Raw genomic sequence first — 20,119 nt, 5'->3', positions numbered from 1 at the left:
TATACATTTTAGAAGGTTGGTATGATACAGAACAAGAAAGTATAGAGAATATCAAAGCAAAGAATAGATCAAAACACCTGTAAACTTGCCCCGGAATCTGTGCTTACATGAGAAGGTTTAGGTTTTATTTTTGAGACACCCAGAAATGATGGAGTATGAGACTCCCCCACAGCTTACTTTCAATATTGTAATGTCCAGATTTAATAGTTTAAAACAAACTGATGTGTAAGATAATAAAACACAAGATACACAGAGATGTCTGTATTTTCATTTGAAAGTCTGAGGGGCTGGAGAGGTGACTCAGTGTCAGGGAACATGTGTTGCTCTTGCAGAGGACCTGAGCTTGATTCTCAGAACCCACACGGCAGGTCACAACCACCTGTAATTCCAGTTTCAGGGAATTGGATACCCTCTTCTGGCATCTGCATACACTGTACACACGTGATGCACAGACATACATGCAAGCAAAATACCCATACACATAAAAGAAAAATAAATACATATTTAAAAATAAAAAAATGTGAACACTACTCAGCCATTCAAACTATGCATCTAGAATCTTCCAAAATCATCATTTGGCCAGAATGTTGGCATTTTAAGTATTGTATCCAATGTATCATATGCACGGCTAGAATATGCAAAGAAAAAAGAAAAAAAGGGTGAATTTCACACTACAGTATTGATTCTTAGCAGCTTCTTGGATTGCTCTTCCTTCCCTTGGATTTAACACTCATGTCCTCATAAGTATTTCATAAATATAAGCATTTGAACTTTATTTTTAAAACAGCCAAACTAGCTTTTGTAAAATCTACAGTGAGGAATTTAAAAGTCAATCAATTATTAGTTGAAAAATAAGATGTGTTAGCTTTAAAAGGAAGAGACACAGTAAACATGGACGTTTGTCACTGTGACGTCTATGCATTAAGCCTGTCTGTGATTTCATTAAAACAATTTTAAACTCTCATGTAGGCATAGCCTGAACAATAGAATTAGATTCCTGCTCTTTTTAATGGATGTTGTTGATTTTGTTTGTTCATTTAATGGTGTGGGGATTACAATTGTCCTCAAGGCATAGGAACCCATTCTCGTCTGGCTTATAAACAAGAATAAAATGCATTTTGGCAGTGTGTTAGAGTGGGAAATTGTCACTCGTGATGGCTTTGTTAGAGGTGAACATTTCCAAGTCTTGGAAATGGATCAGGGAAAGCAAATGAGGGAGCGGGAGAGGGGGACTTCATTGCAGCCATCATTACTGACATAATGACAGTGATCCAGAAGGAAAGAAAGGCTTTCCATTTGCCTTTCCAGATGTCTGAATAATCCAGACACTTGCAGCCATGGTGAGGTTCAGTTTGGTTGAAGAAATACTTGTTCACATCTCCATCAGGAGATAAAAAGTAAATGTACTCCACCAAAGTTCTGAAGCATGCAGGGGATTCTCATGGAGGACTGGGTAGGTCGTGATGGCCTTGGGATAGTGTCTCAGACCTGGGGATGACATGTTTGTATCTTTATCCCATAAATAAGTCTGACTCTCAAATCATAGTCTGTCTCTATGTCTCTCTGTCTCTGTGTCCCCTCCCTTCCCCTCCACTCTCCTCTCCTCTTTTTCCCTTCCCTTCTCTTCCTTCCCTTCCCTCTCAAATCTTGTGTAGCTAGTCACCAAAAACTGCTAAGAACTTTCCGTATGATGTGCTGACCTTCGGAGGCAGTTGTGATTCCAAACCTTTAGTCACTGAGAGATGAACCTTGATAAGTTCCAGATGCATGGTGCAAATTAGTTAATAACTTTGATGAGTATCTCCATATGCCATGTTTATTACTCAATTATAATACAATTTCCTGCAGCTGATGGCTGACTTTTCTGTCCTTGAATGGAGAGGCTTGAGGTAGAGTCAGAAATCTTATCCGTTAAAGAATCGTGTGGTTCCCTGTGGGCTGGCAGCTCATTGTACAGCACCCTCTTCCACAGGATACCCAACCACTGCCTGTCTTGCAACCCTGCCTCTCCCTCTGCTTCTTCTAGCTGCCCTGGCTTGCACCAGGCTCCTCCCCAGTCCCACTGTATGGGGCCATATGGATTTCTGTATGGGTTCTAGTTTGAGACCAACTGTCCAAAGGACTCTCACAGTGAGGGTTCTTCCCCATGGCAGCAGCACCTGGGAACTCACTAGAAGTTCATCCTAGACCTACTCAGTCATTAGTTTGAGGAGCCAAACTAATTAGATTGCTCCCAAAATAATGGATTTAAAATTTTTGTACATTTATTTATTTAGTGTGCATGCATACGTGTGTGTGTGTGTGTGTGTGTGTGTGTGTGTGTGTTGCAATAACCATCATGCATGTGGAAGGCAGAGGACAACTCTCAGGAGCTGGTGTTCCTTACACCATGTGGGTTCTGAGGATTTAGCTGCAATGTCTGGAGACCTTTTTTAATGTCACAACTGAAGGGTGATTCTGGCGTCTGGTATGGGTAGAGGCCTACAGCCTCTACATTCTGTCTGTTGCTGTCCCCATCGTCACTCCAGGATATTATTTCTTTAAAAATCCTCAAAGGCACCATAGAGTGGTAATAAAATTTGAGCATAAAGCTTCAAACAATTTATCAAACTGAGTTCTTTTCAGTGTTGGATACATTCTTTGTCTTTCCCATAGGCATATTGGTTTTCATAGCTGTATTCAATTGTGTATCCTATTTTCACATTTTATTATGTCTAATATTGTCCATATTGCTATAAACTACATCCTGATTTTTCTAAACACTCTCATAATGTCCCCTTCATTGAACAATTATATTAGCTACTGACCTCTTCTTGAATGTGTAGTTTGATTTTGATTCTTTGCTGTCTCATATTCAACTTGAATGTACATGTGCTCATACTTAAATCTGTATTTGATGGCAGAATTGGCTTCGGAGCCGTCCCTGGAATGTTAATTAGCTGATACTCTGTTGTCACATCAGCCTCTGATTATCTGCACCAAAGAGCTGACTTTTATCACTGTGTCTCCATGGTTGGTGATGGCATTTCTTCATTTACAAATGAGGAAATATATTCATTCACCAAACTTGAAAACAAGTTAAATTTCATCATTATTTTGGAGAGTTATTTTCAAATAATTTTGGTGGTACAATTCTGGTATTTAAAATTTTAATTAAATTTAATTTAATTATAATTGGCTTATAATAAACCTACTTAGGGACACAAAGCACAGAATAATATCACTAAAACTAAAGGGCAAGATTGCAGGTGGTTTGGCTGTAGTAATTCTCAAAGGATGCAGGGATTTTCTTCAGTATGCCGGTCCTTTCTGCATACTTCTGTTTCAGAGCACAAAATGGCTCATACACAACGTTCTAACCATCGAAGAGTCACCTAGAAAAATTAAGTCTAGAAGAAATATTTGTCCTGTCTTTGGGTAAAAGGGTGAAATCTGTTTTAAACAGTTATTTCTACTTATTTAGGCAAAAAAGACAAGAGGTTCTCACAGGAAAAAGCAGGAGGAATTTTAAGGTTTTCTGTTTCTCCTTGGCATGTGGCGATGCACACAAACTGTGCTGCTCACACATTGTGCTGCTCCTCTGCCTTTCCAGCCCTGGAACCCTAACCAGTGACCTCACCAGGCAGAAGGGAGGACAGGCCTGGCTTGCTAGTGTGGAATGAAGCGGTTCATAAAGAGCGGCCAAGCCCTCTGCAGATAAGCATGCACAAACACAGCAGAATTGTTTTTTCTGAGGGCCCGTGGGAGTGCATCTGTGTGTAAGTTAGGCCACCAGGCTGCATTTTTTTTCCTTATCGAAATTCTGCAGAATTTACCATTACAAGAAAGATTTTTATAGCCCTAGGATTTTTCTTCTTGTTTACCTAATAAAGATTAAAATTTGCGTAGTGCCTTGGATATATTGTGAACTCTGGAAACAACTCCATCTCCCCCACAAAACCTTGTGAGATTGTAGTGTATTAGCATGGCATTTTATAGAGAAACTGAGGCATGCAGAATTGGGGTTACTGAATTAACAACAAGTAGAAATAAGACTCAAACTTTTTTTTTTTCAAGACAGGGTTTCTCTGTGTAGCATGGCTATTCTGGAACTCACTCTGTAGACCAGGCTGGCCTTGAACTCACAGAGATCCACCTGCCTCTGCCTCCAAAGTGCTGAGATTAAAGGTGTGTGCCACCACTGCCCAGCTGAGACTCAAACTCTTAGCTCTTTATACCCACTGCTCTACAATGCCCATTGGCGTGGGGGGGGGAGGAAGAGAAATTTAATTTATATCATGACTTACTTTTGGAAGAAAATGTTCCCTCGTGGAATACTAACGGATTGGAGACGCTTTCCTCAGCTCGGGCCTTGGGCCTTTCTTGACCTGGTTAGTGCATGCTTTACTCTCTCTGCCCCGCCTCCTATGGGATGGCTCCTTCTTTGGAAGGATCAGACATTGAGGCAGATCTGGGATTCGATCCTGCCTCTACTTCCTATAGGCTTTTATTTCTTAGCTAAATCATTGGCCATCTCCAAGCTTCAATTAGCTCACGTGTGAAATGAGAGTATGGGAGTAATGAAAATCCCATTCTTGTGCCAAAAGGAAGATTTGATGAGAGAAGACACCTGTGTAAACTGAACAGACCTGAAGTGGCTGGAATACTCGAGTTAGTACCAGAAAGTAGAAACAGAAAAAAACAAACAAACAAAAAAAACAACCATTGTCAGTCTGATGGACTGAATGTCGAGAAAATGTTGAACTTGAAAAATAGCAGCTATCCAGGGCTCGAGAGCTGGCGAGGTGGTTAAAAGTACTTGCTGCTCTTCCAGAGGACCTGGGTTTGGTTCTCAACACTCACGTGATAGTTCACAATCATCCAGTTCCAGGGGATCCTCCACCCTCTTCTGGCCTCTGTGGGCACTAGGCATGCACGAGTACATGGACACGCATACACACACAGGTAAACGTTTTTAAAAAGAAAAATATCAGATATTGTTCACATGAATAGAACTCTATACATAAATTAGCCTCAGCTGTACATGTAGCTTATGAAAAACCCATGGCTAAGCTGAGAGATGGTGGTAGACACCTTTAATCCTAGCACTCGGAAGGCAGAGGTAGGCAGATACCTGAGTTTGAGGCCAACCTGGTCTACACAGAGCAAATGCCAGGACAGTCAAGGCTACACAGAGGAACCCTATCTCAAACAACAAAAACAAAAACAAAAACAAAAACAAAAGAAAAGAAAAGGAAAACCCATGGCTAATTTTGGAACTGGTTAAATTCCAAGACAGCCCACTAGATAACTCACGAATGTCTTGAGATTTCCCACAAGTGTCATGATCTAGTCCAAAGGACTCATGCATGCAGCTACTCCTTTCTCCCTAAATTTCCCTTCCACACCTACTCCCCTGACACTTGGCTCTGTGGTGGACATCTTTGGCTGAAGTGAGGCTAGTCTCTCTGGGGTGGGGGGACTTCCTTGGAAATCTGACTGTATCTCATTCATTCCATCCAAGTCTTGTGCGTGATAGTGAGCCAGCTCTCCCTCCTCTGCCCTTTCAACTAACTGAACCACAGAACTAACGAACCACAGAACCGAAGGCGAGAATTCAGTTCCGCCGACGTTTTGAGAGAACGCAGAGCATTGCTGTGAGCTGTTATCTAGGCTTTATTTAAGCTTCTGCCAGGGTTTCTGAAAGGAGAAATAATTTTGAAGCCCGAGTCTCCCCAAATAACGTGAATTTAGACTCAAAATAGAACAATCATACCTTGTGTTGGACTAAATTTTAGTTTCCAAGGTACAGTCATCTATACTTAGTTTCTTTGATTTCCACGAAAATCTTCTAAGTACAGAAGGAACCTATTTTTAGAGATTTTTGGTAGGCGGTTTGTGCCTCTTTAGAAAAGGATTTTTTGCTAGGTACTTGGGAGAAAATGAGATTTTAGTTCATTTATAAAAAGAAAATTAAAACCAAAATAGCAATATTTCTAGGCATCCTCCTCCACCACAGCGTGTATGAAATCACATCCTCTGTTTATAAAAGCGTGCTGTTTGGTCCTTTCACCAAACTGAAAAACTGTGGTTGGAAAACAGAGCCTCTGCTGATAACACATGATGTGCACTATGGTGATGTGCCCTGTGGTGATGTGCACTGTGGTGATGTGCACTGTGGTGGTGTGCCCTGTGGTGGTGTGCCCTGTGATGATGTGCCCTGTGGTGATGTGCACTGTGGTGATGTGCCCTGTGGTGGTGTGCCCTGTGGTGATGTGCACTGTGGTGATGTGCACTGTGGTGATGTGCCCTGTGGTGCTGTGCACTGTGGTGATGTTCACTGTGGTGATGTGCACTGTGGTGGTGTGCACTGTGGTGGTGTGCCCTGTGGTGCTGTGCACTGTGGTGATGTGCACTGTGGTGATGTGCACTGTGGTGCTGTGCACTGTGGAGCACTGCCAGTGAAGGGTATCATAAGACACATACGTTGTCTGCCGATTAGCAGTTTAACCAGGACTTCCGTCTGGACCAGAAGTCCAGCGAGAACGTCACACTGGGATCCTGGTGCGGATGGAAGGCCTGTACATTTCCGACAATCCCTCAAAGTGAAAAATCCTGTTGGTTAGTATAAATGTGCTAAGAACCTGGTACACGTGTGACCAGCTCTTCATGCTCTGGGAGAAGGAAGTGATTCCCCCCCCTACACACACACACACACACACACACACACACACACACACACACACACACGATGATCAGTTTTTCATATCAGGACCTCCTCAGGACAATAGAGGGACCAGATTCAACATAAACAACAGGAAAAAAACAAAACCCACCCACACAGATGAAGCGGTGGTTAAACAGTGAACTTCAGGACGTGAACGTCGACGACACAGGGAGAATAAAACAAAGGAGTGAACAGCACAGTTACTCCGGTTTCCTGGCTTGAGAGCTTCCAGGCCGTGGTGAGGTGGGAGGAATTTCAGCTGAGCCCAGTGAGCTCAGAGACAAGGAGACAGAGCTGAGAGTCCAGGGAGACCAAGATAAGGTTCACAGGACAGAGGAAGAGCTGTTCAGAGAGAACTCCAGAGATCTCTAGATGCTCTTCCCACGCTACTCACCAGAGTATGGAGTGTGTGGTGTGGTGTGTGTGTATGTGGTGTGTGTATATGGTTTGTGGTGTATGTGTGGTGTGGTGTGGTGTGTGGGGTTGTGTAGTGTGTGCTGTATGTGTGTAGTGTGTGATGTATGTGTGGTGTGTGTGGTGTGTGTGTAGTGTGTGTGTGTGGTGTGTGTGTAGTGTGTGTGTGTGGTGTGTATATATGGTTTGTGGTGTATGTGTGGTGTGTGCTGTATGTGTGTTGTGTGTGTGTGTTGTGTGTGGTGTGTATTGTGTATGTGGTGTGTGTGTGTTGTCACACGCTTACAGAGGAGGACATTTGATGTCCTGCTCAAGCACTCTTCACCTTACTCCTTTCAGGGTCTCTCACTGATGGAGCTAGGCTGTCAGCCAGTGAGCCCCAGAGATCTTCCTGTCTCTGCACCCCACAGTGCTGGGGTTACAGGTGCCGCCACGCCCAACTTTTTCCCTGGGTGCTGAGGTGCAAACTCAGATCCTCATGCCAGCACCCCAGGAGCTTTTACCCACTGAGCTGTTCCTCCGGCACTCAACAGTATTTGTAGAGATGCAAACCATGGGGATGGCAAGAACAGTGTGCCAGAGAGGAGGGCAAGGATTTGACAGAAGGAAAAATAGCAGTGCACTTGAAATATAGCGATGGAAATGACTCAAAATGAAGAAGAGCTCAGATAATTGTGATGAAAAATCAGTGAGTGTCTATATTCTCTCCCAATATCTGGTGGAAAAAATAGAAGAGAGGCACATTTTTTAGCAAAATTATCAGCCAATGTAACCTACTTGGCACTTTCACCCAAGAGCAGAGTGCACAGTTCTTTTTAAGTGCTCCTGAAATACTTGCCAAAACAGACAATACTGTGGGCTATAAAACAATGCTCAAGCATTTGAAGGATTCCAGTCATAGCAAGTATATTTTCTGACCCAAATAGAGCCAGAGTAAAAAATAATCAGCAGAAAGATCTTTGGGAAAATCCCCAAACCTTTGTAAAATAAATAAAACACTTAAAAATAATCCATAGCCAAAGAGGAAATAGATAAAGAAATTAGAAAGCATTTTGGAAGGAGTGAAAATGAAATCCAAGTTCCAGAATGGTTGAGACTCCACTAGAGCATGATTATGAAGGGATTCTGACATTAAACGCTTACACTGGTTAAAAAGAAAAAAGAAAAAAAAAGGCTTCAAATCAGTGACCTCAGTTTCCATCTTCAGAAGCCAGAAACTGACAGACAAGCAGTCCCAGAGTGAGCAGAAGAAAGCGCTAACATTTAAGGACTTAATGAACAAGAAATAAGAAAAATCAATAAAGCCAAGAGTCAGATCTCTGAGATCAATAAAATTGATAAAGCTGTAATCAGACTCACCAGGGAAAGTGGACACAAATAGCCAGTGGTAGCAAAGAGAGAGGAGGCATCTTCCATGTCCTACAGCTATCAAAATGGTAACGAGGGAATGTAATAAGGCACTTTTGCATTTAAATTGGACACAAATTTCTTACAATGTGAAAATCACCACAGTTCATTCAAGAAGAAATAACCTAACTAGCTTGTCAAAATGATTGAATTTCTACTTGAAATGTTCCCATGATTTCACCAAAAATTCAACAAAACTTCTGAGAATGATGAATATCAATTTTTTATTGCTGTTTTTTTGTTTGTTTTGTTTTGTTTTAAGACAGGGTTTCTCTGTGTAGTTTTGGTGCCTGTCCTGGATCTCACTTTGTAGACCAGGCTGGCCTCAAATTCATAGAGATCCACCTGGTTCTGCCTCCCGAGTGCTGGATTAAAGGCGTGGGACCACCACCCAGCCATGAATTAACCAATTCTATACAAACATTTCTAGGGAATTAAAGAGGAAATACTATTTACCAACTCATTCTTTCAAATCAGGTCACTTTGATACCAAAACCCATGAGTTGTAACTTGACATCTGTACTTTCTTTTGTGGTCACTTCTTGTAATTAAATATTCAGTAGATGTGAATGTGTGCTATAGGATCAGTAACCGTGTGGGAACATTAAAATAGGCATGTATTTCTCTCTTGCATTAAGATATTTGGGGTCAAATCAGTCATTTTACAAAAACCCGAGACAACTGTTTCAAATGGAAATAACTCTCTGCACTAAGTGAAGACAGATTTGAAGAATGCATCTGGGAACAAGTACTGAGATTGATTAGTGATATCTACTATGGCATTGACTAGTGATGTCTGCCATGATATGGGAATGAAAAATAGTGACACCCCATGCCATATATTTATGTCTTAGAGTTTCAAGTTAACCCTTTCACTATGAGTGACTCAACTATTCTGTTGCAGAACATGAAAATCATGACAGAAAAGAACTGGGTCTTGCTGATGAGCCTGAGGATGCTTCTCTTCAAGAATATTACATGGATGTGGCTTTCCTCATAGATGCTTCTCAGAGAGTAGGAAATGATTTGTTTAAGGAAGTGAGAGCTCTTATAACTTCAGTACTGGATTACTTTTACATTGCCCCAGATCCACTGACCGCTGTCTTAGGAGACAGGGTGGCTGTCCTGACCTACTCTCCTCCAGGCTATCTGCCAAACTCTGAAGAATGCCCAGTCTACCTGGAATTTGATTTGGTCACTTATAACAGTGTACACCAAATGAAGCATCATCTCCAAGAGTCTCTTAAGCAGCTCAATGGAGATGTTTTTATTGGCCATGCCCTTCAGTGGACGATTGACAATGTCTTTGTAGGAACCCCCAATCTGAGGAAAAACAAAGTTATCTTTATAATATCTGCGGGTGAAACCAGTTCTTTAGACAAAGAAGTCTTAAGGAATGCATCTCTGAGAGCCAAGTGCCAAGGCTACTCCATATTTGTATTTTCCTTTGGTCCTGTACACAATGACGTGGAGTTAGAAGAATTAGCGAGCCAGCCCCTGGATCATCACTTAGTGCAGCTTGGCCGGATACACAAGCCAGATTTGGACTATATCATTAAGTTTGTCAAGCCCTTTGTTCATTCAATCAGACGTAAGTCTCTCAAGCTTCTCCCCCTTATTGCCATGTTGATGTCTCTGCATGCAGTTAATCAGCCTGTGTAGTCAAATGCATCTCATTTGAGTAGAGTACTGGGTGTGAACAGGAGGCAATGGGAGACTCTCAGATAAAAGTCTTGTTGACTTTGGGCCTTGCTGCTGTCAAAGTCCCAGACAGGAGGCCCCCAAATAGGTGAAAGGTTTCCCTTCAACCTGACTTCTGAGCATTGACTGTGTTTGGTTCTCTGAATGGCTACATCAGTTCATCTTCAGCATAGCCTTTGAAGGGAAGAATTCAGATTCCTTTTCTATAAAGGAAAAAGTAAGGTTTAGATACATTAAATAAATTGCTCAAAAGCTCATAATTAATGCCTGGTAAATTCTAGAATCAACCCCATACATTCTGGCCTTAGGACTATGGTCTTTTCTATTAAACTACACTTTAGTTACTAAAGCTTTAACAAAGTGTGTTATTGTAATAAATAAAACCCCCACTGCCAATACCCCTCCACCTTCTCCAAGGACATTTGGTCTATCTTGTCATTATTAACCATCCTTGATTCTGACTTGAATTCTTATGATTCATGGGTACAGATATTTTCTGGAGCCTCTGTTCAAGAATTCTAACTTAAGTACGACTACATAGAGAATTGAAAGATGTCTTTCCACTGTGGCACTCTGAGAGTAGCTGCCTCAGTTTCTACCCTCAGTATTGTAATTTTAGGCAGAGGTATGGAATAGCCCAAGTTCTTAGACCATTGAACATGTCCTGGCCTGTACTGGGAATCGAGAGAGGGCAAAAGCCACACTGTGTGGTTGTCTGCAGTGGCTGGGAGCTTGCTAGGTTTTCCCAGGATATTATGGGTTCTGGGACACATGCAATCCCAGGACTCACCTTAGAGTTAGGAATCCTGGAATTTAGGCAATATATTTACAGTGAATCAAAAACAATGTCTTCTCTCAACCCAAGGTAGAAATAGGGTAGACAACATCAATAGTCAACAGAGCCTATTAGGAAGAGCCCCCATTTCTGGGGTGTAGGGTGAGGGAGGAATAGATAGATGGGAATTCAGAGATGTCCTTGAAATTGTATCACAGAGTGTGGGAACTTTTAATTCAATTATTGCTGTATCTCATTGGTTTGGCAAGAACAAGGTCTTTCAATGCCAGCATTCGGACTTTGCTAAGTTCCTGAGAAGATTAATTTGTTTTTGAAAAGATTCACATCTCCAGTAAAAGATGACCTGGCTTTGGATGGTAGTCATTATGTGGGAAGGTAAAAACTGGACTAAGAATTCCACTCTGTCTCCAGGTGCTATCAACAAATATCCTACCAGAGATCTGCAAGCCACATGTGCTAACATCACCTTCTCCAGCACAGAGAAGGCTGGCACAGAAGACAGTTTACTGTGAGTTAAGAAATCTCAGATGTGGGGAGTACGGCCCAGGAAACAGCCCTTAGGAATGTGAAGTGAATGACATTTTCATTTTCAGGATGCGAAGTTTGGGCTGTGCAAGGGGGTTTTGATTGTTGTGTTGGTGATGATATCACCAGTTAGCAGAAGATAGAGCATGATCTATATTATAAAGAACTATATTTTATATTATAAGCAACCATATCTGTTGCTTTTATCAAAACTATCTCATATTAATAAATAATGCAACTCATATTGGCTAGTGCCAAAGTAAAGCTTACGATATGAAAGGCTGGATGGAAAACATGACGAAGAAAGCATCTGCCTTTCAGAAAAACATGTCAGGGTTGTAGGAAGGATTCTGACTTCGCAAAGTGAAACTGTGAGTCCCCAATAAAGTTTTAGTAATGAAAACAGCATTGGTTTGGAATCCTAAACCTCTGAGACAAATATGTGTTTAATTTTCCTTCAGAATATTAGAAAATTGTCCCTGTATCAAAAATTCCATGCACAAACCACATTAGGACTATTCTTATCACGTGCATAAGATGGATTTCCGTTCTGGTATATGGCTGTATTTGCATTCAGTCTTACAATGGACGTGGCTAACTACCTTAATCCCTTTCGTCCTTCACTCCAGCCTCATCCCAGAGGTATACAAAATTGAGGCAGGAGACAGTGAGCTGTTTGGAGACTCCAATCCCCAGGAGCAGCATTTCTTTGTACTAGGGGACAATCATAGTAACGATTCTGGGATCACTGCTGATTTGATCCAGAAGTTGTACATGCTCTTCTCCTCTGGAGAACTAATGGTGAATGACAAGGAAGAGCCACATTTGGAAGAAGCTGCAGCTCCAGCGAATGACAAACAAGGTAACCTCCACGTCGTTGTTGAAGACCTTGAAGTACTTTTGCCTGGCTGGTCTTTTCCCCTGGGGGTTGAAAAGCATGGGGGCAAGGAGAAATGATAGAGAGGGACAAAGTGCTGTTTGTCCAGGAATACAGGGAGCCCCCAGGATAAAAGGGCAAGGGAGAGACGATCTCCTAAAGCAGAAAGGGAGCTGATTGTGTTCAGAACAACCAGAGAAGAGAGTACTTCTGAAGACTTGGTGTGGAGTCAGGGAGCCGGGGTGGGGGCGGGGGATAATCAAGAAGCATAGCCTTCCAAGAAGGCAGGAGCTGCACCCCTGGGCAGGTGAGGAGCCTCCTGACTCTGAACGCTCCAGGTCTGCCTTTGTAGCCCAGGCTTTCCTGCTTTGAGATGTTGCCTACTTGCTGAGCCATGATTTCAGCGGTGTCCGGAGAGGATGAGGCTGTTGTGATTCTGAGATCTATGCGAAGGCCAAGGGCAGCTTCTTTACAAGGTGGGGGTGAGGCAGTTATGGATCTGCGGCTGAAGAGAAAGTGAGGAGTGGAGAACAAGGATCTATAGAGGACTCCAGGGCAGCAACCCAGAGTCCTGCTGTGCTCCAGCACCTTGTGGGAAATTATCTTATACTAACTATTTATGGATCACACTGGAGTTGGAAATAAGACTCTGTATTTTTCTACATTGTTTTACTGGATAGTTCTTCATTTCAACTTGACATAGGCCAGATTCACTTGGAAAGAGAGAACTTCAGTTAAGAGAATGTCCCCATCAGATTGGCATGTAGGTAGGCCTGTGGGGGCATTTTCTTAATTAATGATTGACATGGGGGAGCCCAGCCCCTTGTAGGCAGTGCCAACCCTGGGCAGGCGGTCTTGGCTGCTATGAGAAAAGCAGGCTGAGGAAGCCATGAGGAACAAGCCAGTAAGCAGTACTTCTCCATGGCCTCAGATTTAGTTCCTGTCTCCAGATTCCTGCTCTGTTTTCCCTTAGTGATGGACTATTACCCGGAAGTGCAAGATGAAAAATCCTTTTCTCTCCAAGTTGTTTTTGCTAATGGTGTATTATTATAGTAATAGAAACCCTAACTAAGATAACTATATAGACCCAATAGAACTCATATGCATACATATGTATATATGCAAACTGTATCAGGATATAGTTACATATATAAAAGATATGTTATATATAAAAACAACACACATAATCTATATGTTATATGTAACATATATAAAACACACATAACATACACACATATATGTATATATCAAACAGAATGTATTCACCAAAAATCACCTACTAGACTTTATATAACAGCACTATTTGTAGTAGGTTCTAATTGAGAACAAAAACACACTCCACACCAGTGAAATCATTATCTGAAGGTGAAACACAGAGTTGGTATTATTTACCAAGTTCCCTGGGTGATTCAGGTCAAGTTTGCAAAACACTGCTTGAATCATTCTTGCTGGATGTTTCAAGGCAGTTTGCTACTGAAAGTGATCAGATCAGTAGACTCTAACCCTGGCAACATCAGCACCATCTAGAACTCACTGGAAATGCAGCTCCCCAGATCTCACCTCACACTTACTGAACTGAAACTCTGGTGATGAGAACCTGCAAGAGATTCTCATGCCAGCTGCTCTTTGAGAACCCACCGACCTAGTGTTGCAGATTCTGAGCCCGAATCAGCCTTCTTTAATGGGAGTCCTTCCACTAGATATTTACAGTGTATGAAATCTCAGTCTTCTGGGAAATCACCGGCAAGTGCTCCACGTTTGCAGGAGATTCCATTGTCTTTTACTGGGTTGGTAGTCACTGAGTCTGAGGACAGCTCTGGTCAAATCAGTGCCGCCACAGAATACTGTGTGAGGAACCACCTTGCAGAGCTAGTGTTTTGTGCCCCAAGTTCCACAATTGCTGAACATCTGAGGTTGGATGTGTCTCTTTGCCTCTCTGAGCCTCCATTTCCTCAGTTGCAAATGAAGACAGTAATAGAGCTTATGTCAGAGGCTAATGCAAGCACTGGATGAATGTGGTGTGCTTCAAGCACGTGTGGCCAAGAGAGAAAAATCAGTGGGTGTCAGCTCTCTGCAGTTTGATGAGTGACTTGGAGCTGGTGGCTGTGGTGGAAAGCACACCAGACTGGGAATGAGGGGCCCCAGGTGCCAGATTGGATTCGGTAGCTGACCTAGTTCTTGGTCTCTACAGTTCACCTGACTGCTGGGGCCCTCCACCAGTGCTAATGAGGAGCTTGGGCAAGGCTGGTGTTTCCCTTCTGGGGTACATACACCAGCATCTCTGCTGGGGACACACAGAGACTTGCCAGAGTATGGCTCTCTAGAAAGCTAGCCTTAAAGAGGATCTATTTGTGTGTGTGAGAAATCTTGGAGGCCTTCTCTCTTTCATGTCTTATAGATTCTCTGGCCCCACCCTCCACACACACACACACACACACACACACACACACACACGCACACGCACACGCACACGCACACGCACACCAAGTATGGCATATTTTTCAATCATCCTGCATCTGATTATGGTGCTTTGGTCCAGATATAAGATCTTCCTAGGAGGCTTTGGAGATTGGGTGGAAATGGTCAAGCCAGAAGTAAAAATAATATAAAATTATCCATATAATTAATAAATAAATTTCCAATAAAATGTTTACTTTTTCCCTGTTAAAATGATCAAAGTTTATATATATAGGATGTGGTGACAAATTCTAATAATATCCCATCTAGACAAAATTTAAATACCTAGTTGTATAGACATAGGAAATAAACACACACACACACACACACACACACACACACACACACACACACACACACATTTTCCCCAAACAGAAAAGTATGATCAGGGAAATAATTAAAGAGTTTTGAGCACGTAAATCTTTTTACAGTTGGCATGAAATTATATGCTGGAACTGGAATGGAAGTAGAACTTTAAGGAGAGAAATGAACACTACAAATTATCTGACTTAAACATATTTTATATAATGGATAACTAATATCAATCTACTATGATATTTTGATTTTGTTGGAAAACTGAAAGAGAAACACAGCCAGGAGTGATGGCATGTGTTTGGGGTCCAAGCACTCAGGAGGTCTAGGCAGGATTAGGAGCTCATGGCCAGCCTGGGCTACGTGCAACCCTGTCTGAAAAAAATAAAAAGAAATAAAATGTGGAAGTGTCCTTTTAGACTGTGTTATTGTTGTATGCCTGAGTCTGTATGATGTGTATGTCTATGAATGTGTAGGGGGATTGTGTAGAGGTCAGAGAACCCAGCCTCTTCTCTCTCTTCACCTTGTTTTGAGGAGGAGTACATACTCCAGGTTGGCTTTGCCTGCAAGCATCTGGGCTTAGGCAATGCTGGGATTCCAAATGCATGCTACCAAATCAGGCTTCTAAATGTGGATTCCAGGGATTGACCTCAAGTCTTGTCTTTCCCCTTATGAGTCATCTCTCTAGCCCCCACAGAGGCTTTATTTTTAAATGTCAGCTTTTACAGCATGTTGCAATTGCATACCTTCAAATTTTTTAAGAAAAACAAATTAGATGTTAACTTTCCAAGGTGCAGGGCAAGAAGGACATGATTTTTCCCTGGAGACAGGTACTTAGTGGAAAGTCTCAAGCCATCTTCAGGTGAAGCTCTCCCTGAGTTGAGAACTCATGTTTGTAAGATCTGTTCACGAAATAGTCAGGGGTAAATCCATCAAGCAATAGAGGAAGTATCCTAGGAAAGGCATAGAAACCAAATGAGATGCCATGTCAGCATAGTCCCATAGAGGGCAGCCAAGGCCTAGGCCTGGCCGGGAGTCAGGCATCTGAGTTAGGAGGCGGGCTGGAAGTTGGGTCTACCTCCCAAATCCCTGATGGATGAATCAAGAGCTGTTGTAGAGGAAGGATGCATACCCCAGGTCCTCATGGAGTACGTGGTTAAAGTAGCTCCAATGTTCAACAGCAGCCCCTGAAGGGTAGGTGGTGATGGTGTTAGCGATCAGAAGCTCACTTGGGCGAAGTCAGGAGCTGAGTGGGTGGGGGTGAGGAGGAGGAATGTCCTGTAAATGAATGTTGTGAAGAGGCCACAGGAATTCTGAGCAGAGCTTGATATCATAGACAATTGTCACCTTCTTCAAATGCCTATATAAGAATCCTAGCTACTAAAACCACTAAGCAAAGAATTTCAAATCATGGGTAGACCAGAGAGAATTGTGTCCACAGTCCTTATGAGTTACTCATTTTTACCAAAGGTCACATTGTTCTCCATGGACACATCACTCTAGGTCAGACTTTTAGTTTGCCTGTTGAAAATAGCAAAGACTCATTTGCGTTTGCTTTATACCTGGCACCTGTGGGAGCAGGCGCAGAAGGAAACACTGTTAGCCAATACTGGGACACTAAGAGCAGTGTGTGTTTCATGCTTTGCAGATGGCGAGGATGCAAGATGAGCACCCAGGAGAGAAGAGTGCCCGCTGGCATACGGGGCTCCCTGCAGTGGCCCCAGCCAGAAAGTGTCAATCATTTATTAGAAGGGTAAGGTGTGGGAACTAGAACTAAACTTAGTTCTCAGTCCGAAGTCTGAGAGAGAGGCTCTTCAGAATAAACATCGAGGAGCAGACCTTCGGAAGTAGAAATGGGCTTCATCTCTCAGCAGGACTGGGGACAATGAGCAAGGAGAAGTGGCAGTCTTTCCTGTGACAGCCCTGTTCATTCATTTGATCAGCTTGGAAGATTATCTGCCAAAAGAAGATTGTTGTCATAGCTGTCGTTACATCTACGTCTCAAATTAGACCCTCGAGTAAAATCATTTGTAATTGAATGTCCTAGGGTTGCCTTTTCCCCATTTATACGACGGTAAATCAGCAGTTTGGGTTCTAGTAGGACCCAGAGAATACATCCAGCGTTGATAACCTCCTCTGTGGGTTTTCTTTACCAGGGCATTTACAAAGCAACAAATTCATAACAAAGAAGAGGGAGGGAAGGGCTGCTTTATGAACCGCTGGCTCACGCTGGGAACACTTGTTTTCTATTTTAGTGTGCTTTGCTTTGTGTGTACTTGGGTTTTGCTGCAAAAGACATCCTGTCAGCATGTGAACATGGCAACAGATCTGTTCTTATGAATTACAACGCAGTTTCTAAAAGCAGTTTCTAAAAGAAACTGGGTCTGACCTAGAAACCTGTTCTGTGTGTTCTTATTAACTGTAGTCTAGCTCAGACCCTTTGGAATAAAGGTCCAAGAAAGTATACATAAATTTATTTGGGAACTACACAGACAGAATAAGATAGAGCGGTCGTGAGTTAGTTACAAAATTACTCAGTTTAACATGGCATACACAGGCAGTGGGGTGCTATTTAGACATAAGGAAGAGCAAAGGCATGTGACTTGCAGGAAAATGGATGGAACTAATGGCCTTTGCCTTAAGTGACACAAAGATGAGTATCATCTGTTTTCTCTCACATGTGGAGTTTGGGGGCTGGGAGGTTGGGAAGGAGATAAATATAAAGTGGATTTGTGAGGCGAAAGAGGAATAAAATGAGTAACAGAGGAGGTGAATGTTATCAAAGTGTTTTGCATGCCTGTATGGAAATGTCATAATGAAACCCATTATTTTGTACAATTAATATATACTAATAAAATCACTCAATATGGTTAAGGCATCAAGTAATTACCAAATTAATGAGCATGCATTGCATGAAAAACGGAATGAATGTGCTGATCAGATAACACCGTGGACAATTTTGCATTTGTTCCACATAATTTTCCTTACTCTGACTGTTGTTGTTGTTTACATAATTTAAAAATAATACAGTCAATTAATTTTAAGCAGGCATTTATTGCTCTGGAAAGTTGCAAAACAAACTCTGTTTGTTGAATAGTTTTGTTTTTCTCTGAGAACTCTGTGTGTCTCAATACGAGCATGAAGGATCCATCAGATGCCAAAATCTGAAATGGACAATGGCTTCATGAACATGAACCCAGAGACACTCACTGCTGGTGGAAGCATCGTCCCAACTCTGGACACCACTGAAGCAGTAACTGCTATGTTTCTAACCATACCCTTCAGCTCAGCAACAGTCCCATTAATAGGTGGATGTATGAAGCTCTCACACGCATGCACAGGAACCAGACACAGCACCATGCATTGAGCAGCGTTAAATACCACCTATATATCCTAATGTGTCATATGCCTATAACAGACTATTACAGGGCAGTCAAACCGAGAAACTAGAGCTGCATTCATAAACATATATAAGTATCAAAGATAACATTGAGCCAGAAAAAGTTGCAGAAGGATATACTGGAGCATCACTTACACATTTTAAAACCAAAGAAACAATACCATCTATTCTTTATGACGACTCCTGAGGAGTCTAGTCAAAGGATGGACAATAGCTGGAGGACCCTGGAGTTCAGTGCTAGGAAAATGGAATCCTTGTGATGTCCAAAGAATGGCCGTAAAAGGACACAATAAACAGAATATCCCATCATTCCTCTCCTGGCTCCTCAGCCTAGGGCGTAGTCTCCCCTCTGCAGGGGTAAAAGTGGGAATCCAGGAAAGTGGATCAGCACAGGTACTGTAAGGAGTTTTCTAGCCCCTGCAGCCTATGGCTTGAACAGATGAGAGACATGAAACCTGTACAGGAGCTGGGTATTGGAGAGGAATCTGTTCCGTCTCCCCCAAGCCAAATGGTGGACTTGAAAGCAGTGATTGTTCAGTGGGAAAAGGTGAAGTGGGACATCTAGAACTGGCACTGTGATGTCGTAAGGGGTCAGTAGAGAAATAATCTTTATACATGTTTAGATGCCTGACAGTACATAATTTAGAATAAAATAAATGAAGTCATGAAAAGCATACAAAACTCAAGTAAATCCTTGTCTACATCTAAGATCACATCAGGAATTGGGAAGGGATTAAAAAATTGCTATCAAATCTTCATTCTCCTTGAGTTTACAGTAAGCCAAGGTCATGGAGTTTGTAACATCCAAGTGACAGTTTTCCTGAATACTGAACACATGCAACTTGAATCAATACATAAAATTAGCTGATGTGACCTTCATGTAAGTTTTAGGAGTGAGTAGTCATTTGAGGTTGGCTAGAGCACAACTTGATGCATCTGAGGGTCAAGAGGGAAGGGTGGGAGAGAGCTCAGCAGGGAAGTGATCACCCTGCAAGCATGAGGACCTGAGGTCCAGCCCCATGTAAAACACAGCCAGGCACCATGGCAGATGCTGTGATCCCAGCACTGGGGAGACAGACAGGCAGATTCGCGGGCTACCTGACCACCCAGCCTAGCCTATTTGGTGAGCTCCAGGCCAGTACAAAAACAACAAACACAAAGCAACAACAACAACAAAAAAATAAACAAAAAGAAAAAGGGAAACAAAAATTGAGTGGATAGCATCCAAGGAATAATGCCTGAGGTATCCTCTGGCCTTCACATACACGGCACACATGTGCATACACACCTGCACACACACATTCACAGCACACACCTGCATACACACCTGCACACACATGCCCACAAGAGCATGATAATGTGCACATTGTTTCATCGGACAAGCATTCCACTGTAATTGTGAGGAGCTTCCTGAAAAAGTAATTATATATTTTGGTTATTTAAGCCAAAAATAAAATCTGTTTTAAAATTATTTATGTGTGTGTGTGTGAGTGTACACTCCCATGAATATGTGGAAGGGATTAT

At 42.3% G+C, this 20,119-nt stretch overlaps 1 protein-coding gene across 1 annotated transcript in view; it reads left to right on the top strand.

Moving 5' to 3' along the window:
• The window catches only part of Col6a5 (collagen type VI alpha 5 chain), a 101,993-nt gene extending 83,924 nt beyond the window's left edge, over positions 1 to 18,069 (top strand). Inside the window, exons 39-42 of the mRNA XM_059269084.1 lie at positions 9,432 to 10,118; positions 11,436 to 11,532; positions 12,179 to 12,411; positions 16,844 to 18,069. Coding sequence (XP_059125067.1) covers positions 9,432 to 10,118; positions 11,436 to 11,532; positions 12,179 to 12,411; positions 16,844 to 16,863 — 1,037 coding nt within the window. The 3' untranslated portion in view covers positions 16,864 to 18,069. The remainder of the gene's footprint in view (positions 1 to 9,431; positions 10,119 to 11,435; positions 11,533 to 12,178; positions 12,412 to 16,843) is intronic.
• The last annotated feature ends 2,050 nt before the right edge of the window (positions 18,070 to 20,119 follow it).

Source organism: Peromyscus eremicus, chromosome 7, assembly GCF_949786415.1.
Source record: "Peromyscus eremicus chromosome 7, PerEre_H2_v1, whole genome shotgun sequence".
Classification (NCBI taxonomy): domain Eukaryota; kingdom Metazoa; phylum Chordata; class Mammalia; order Rodentia; family Cricetidae; genus Peromyscus; species Peromyscus eremicus.
The sequence above is the reverse complement of the archived record's forward strand: the minus strand, read 5'-3'. Positions and strand labels throughout refer to the sequence as shown.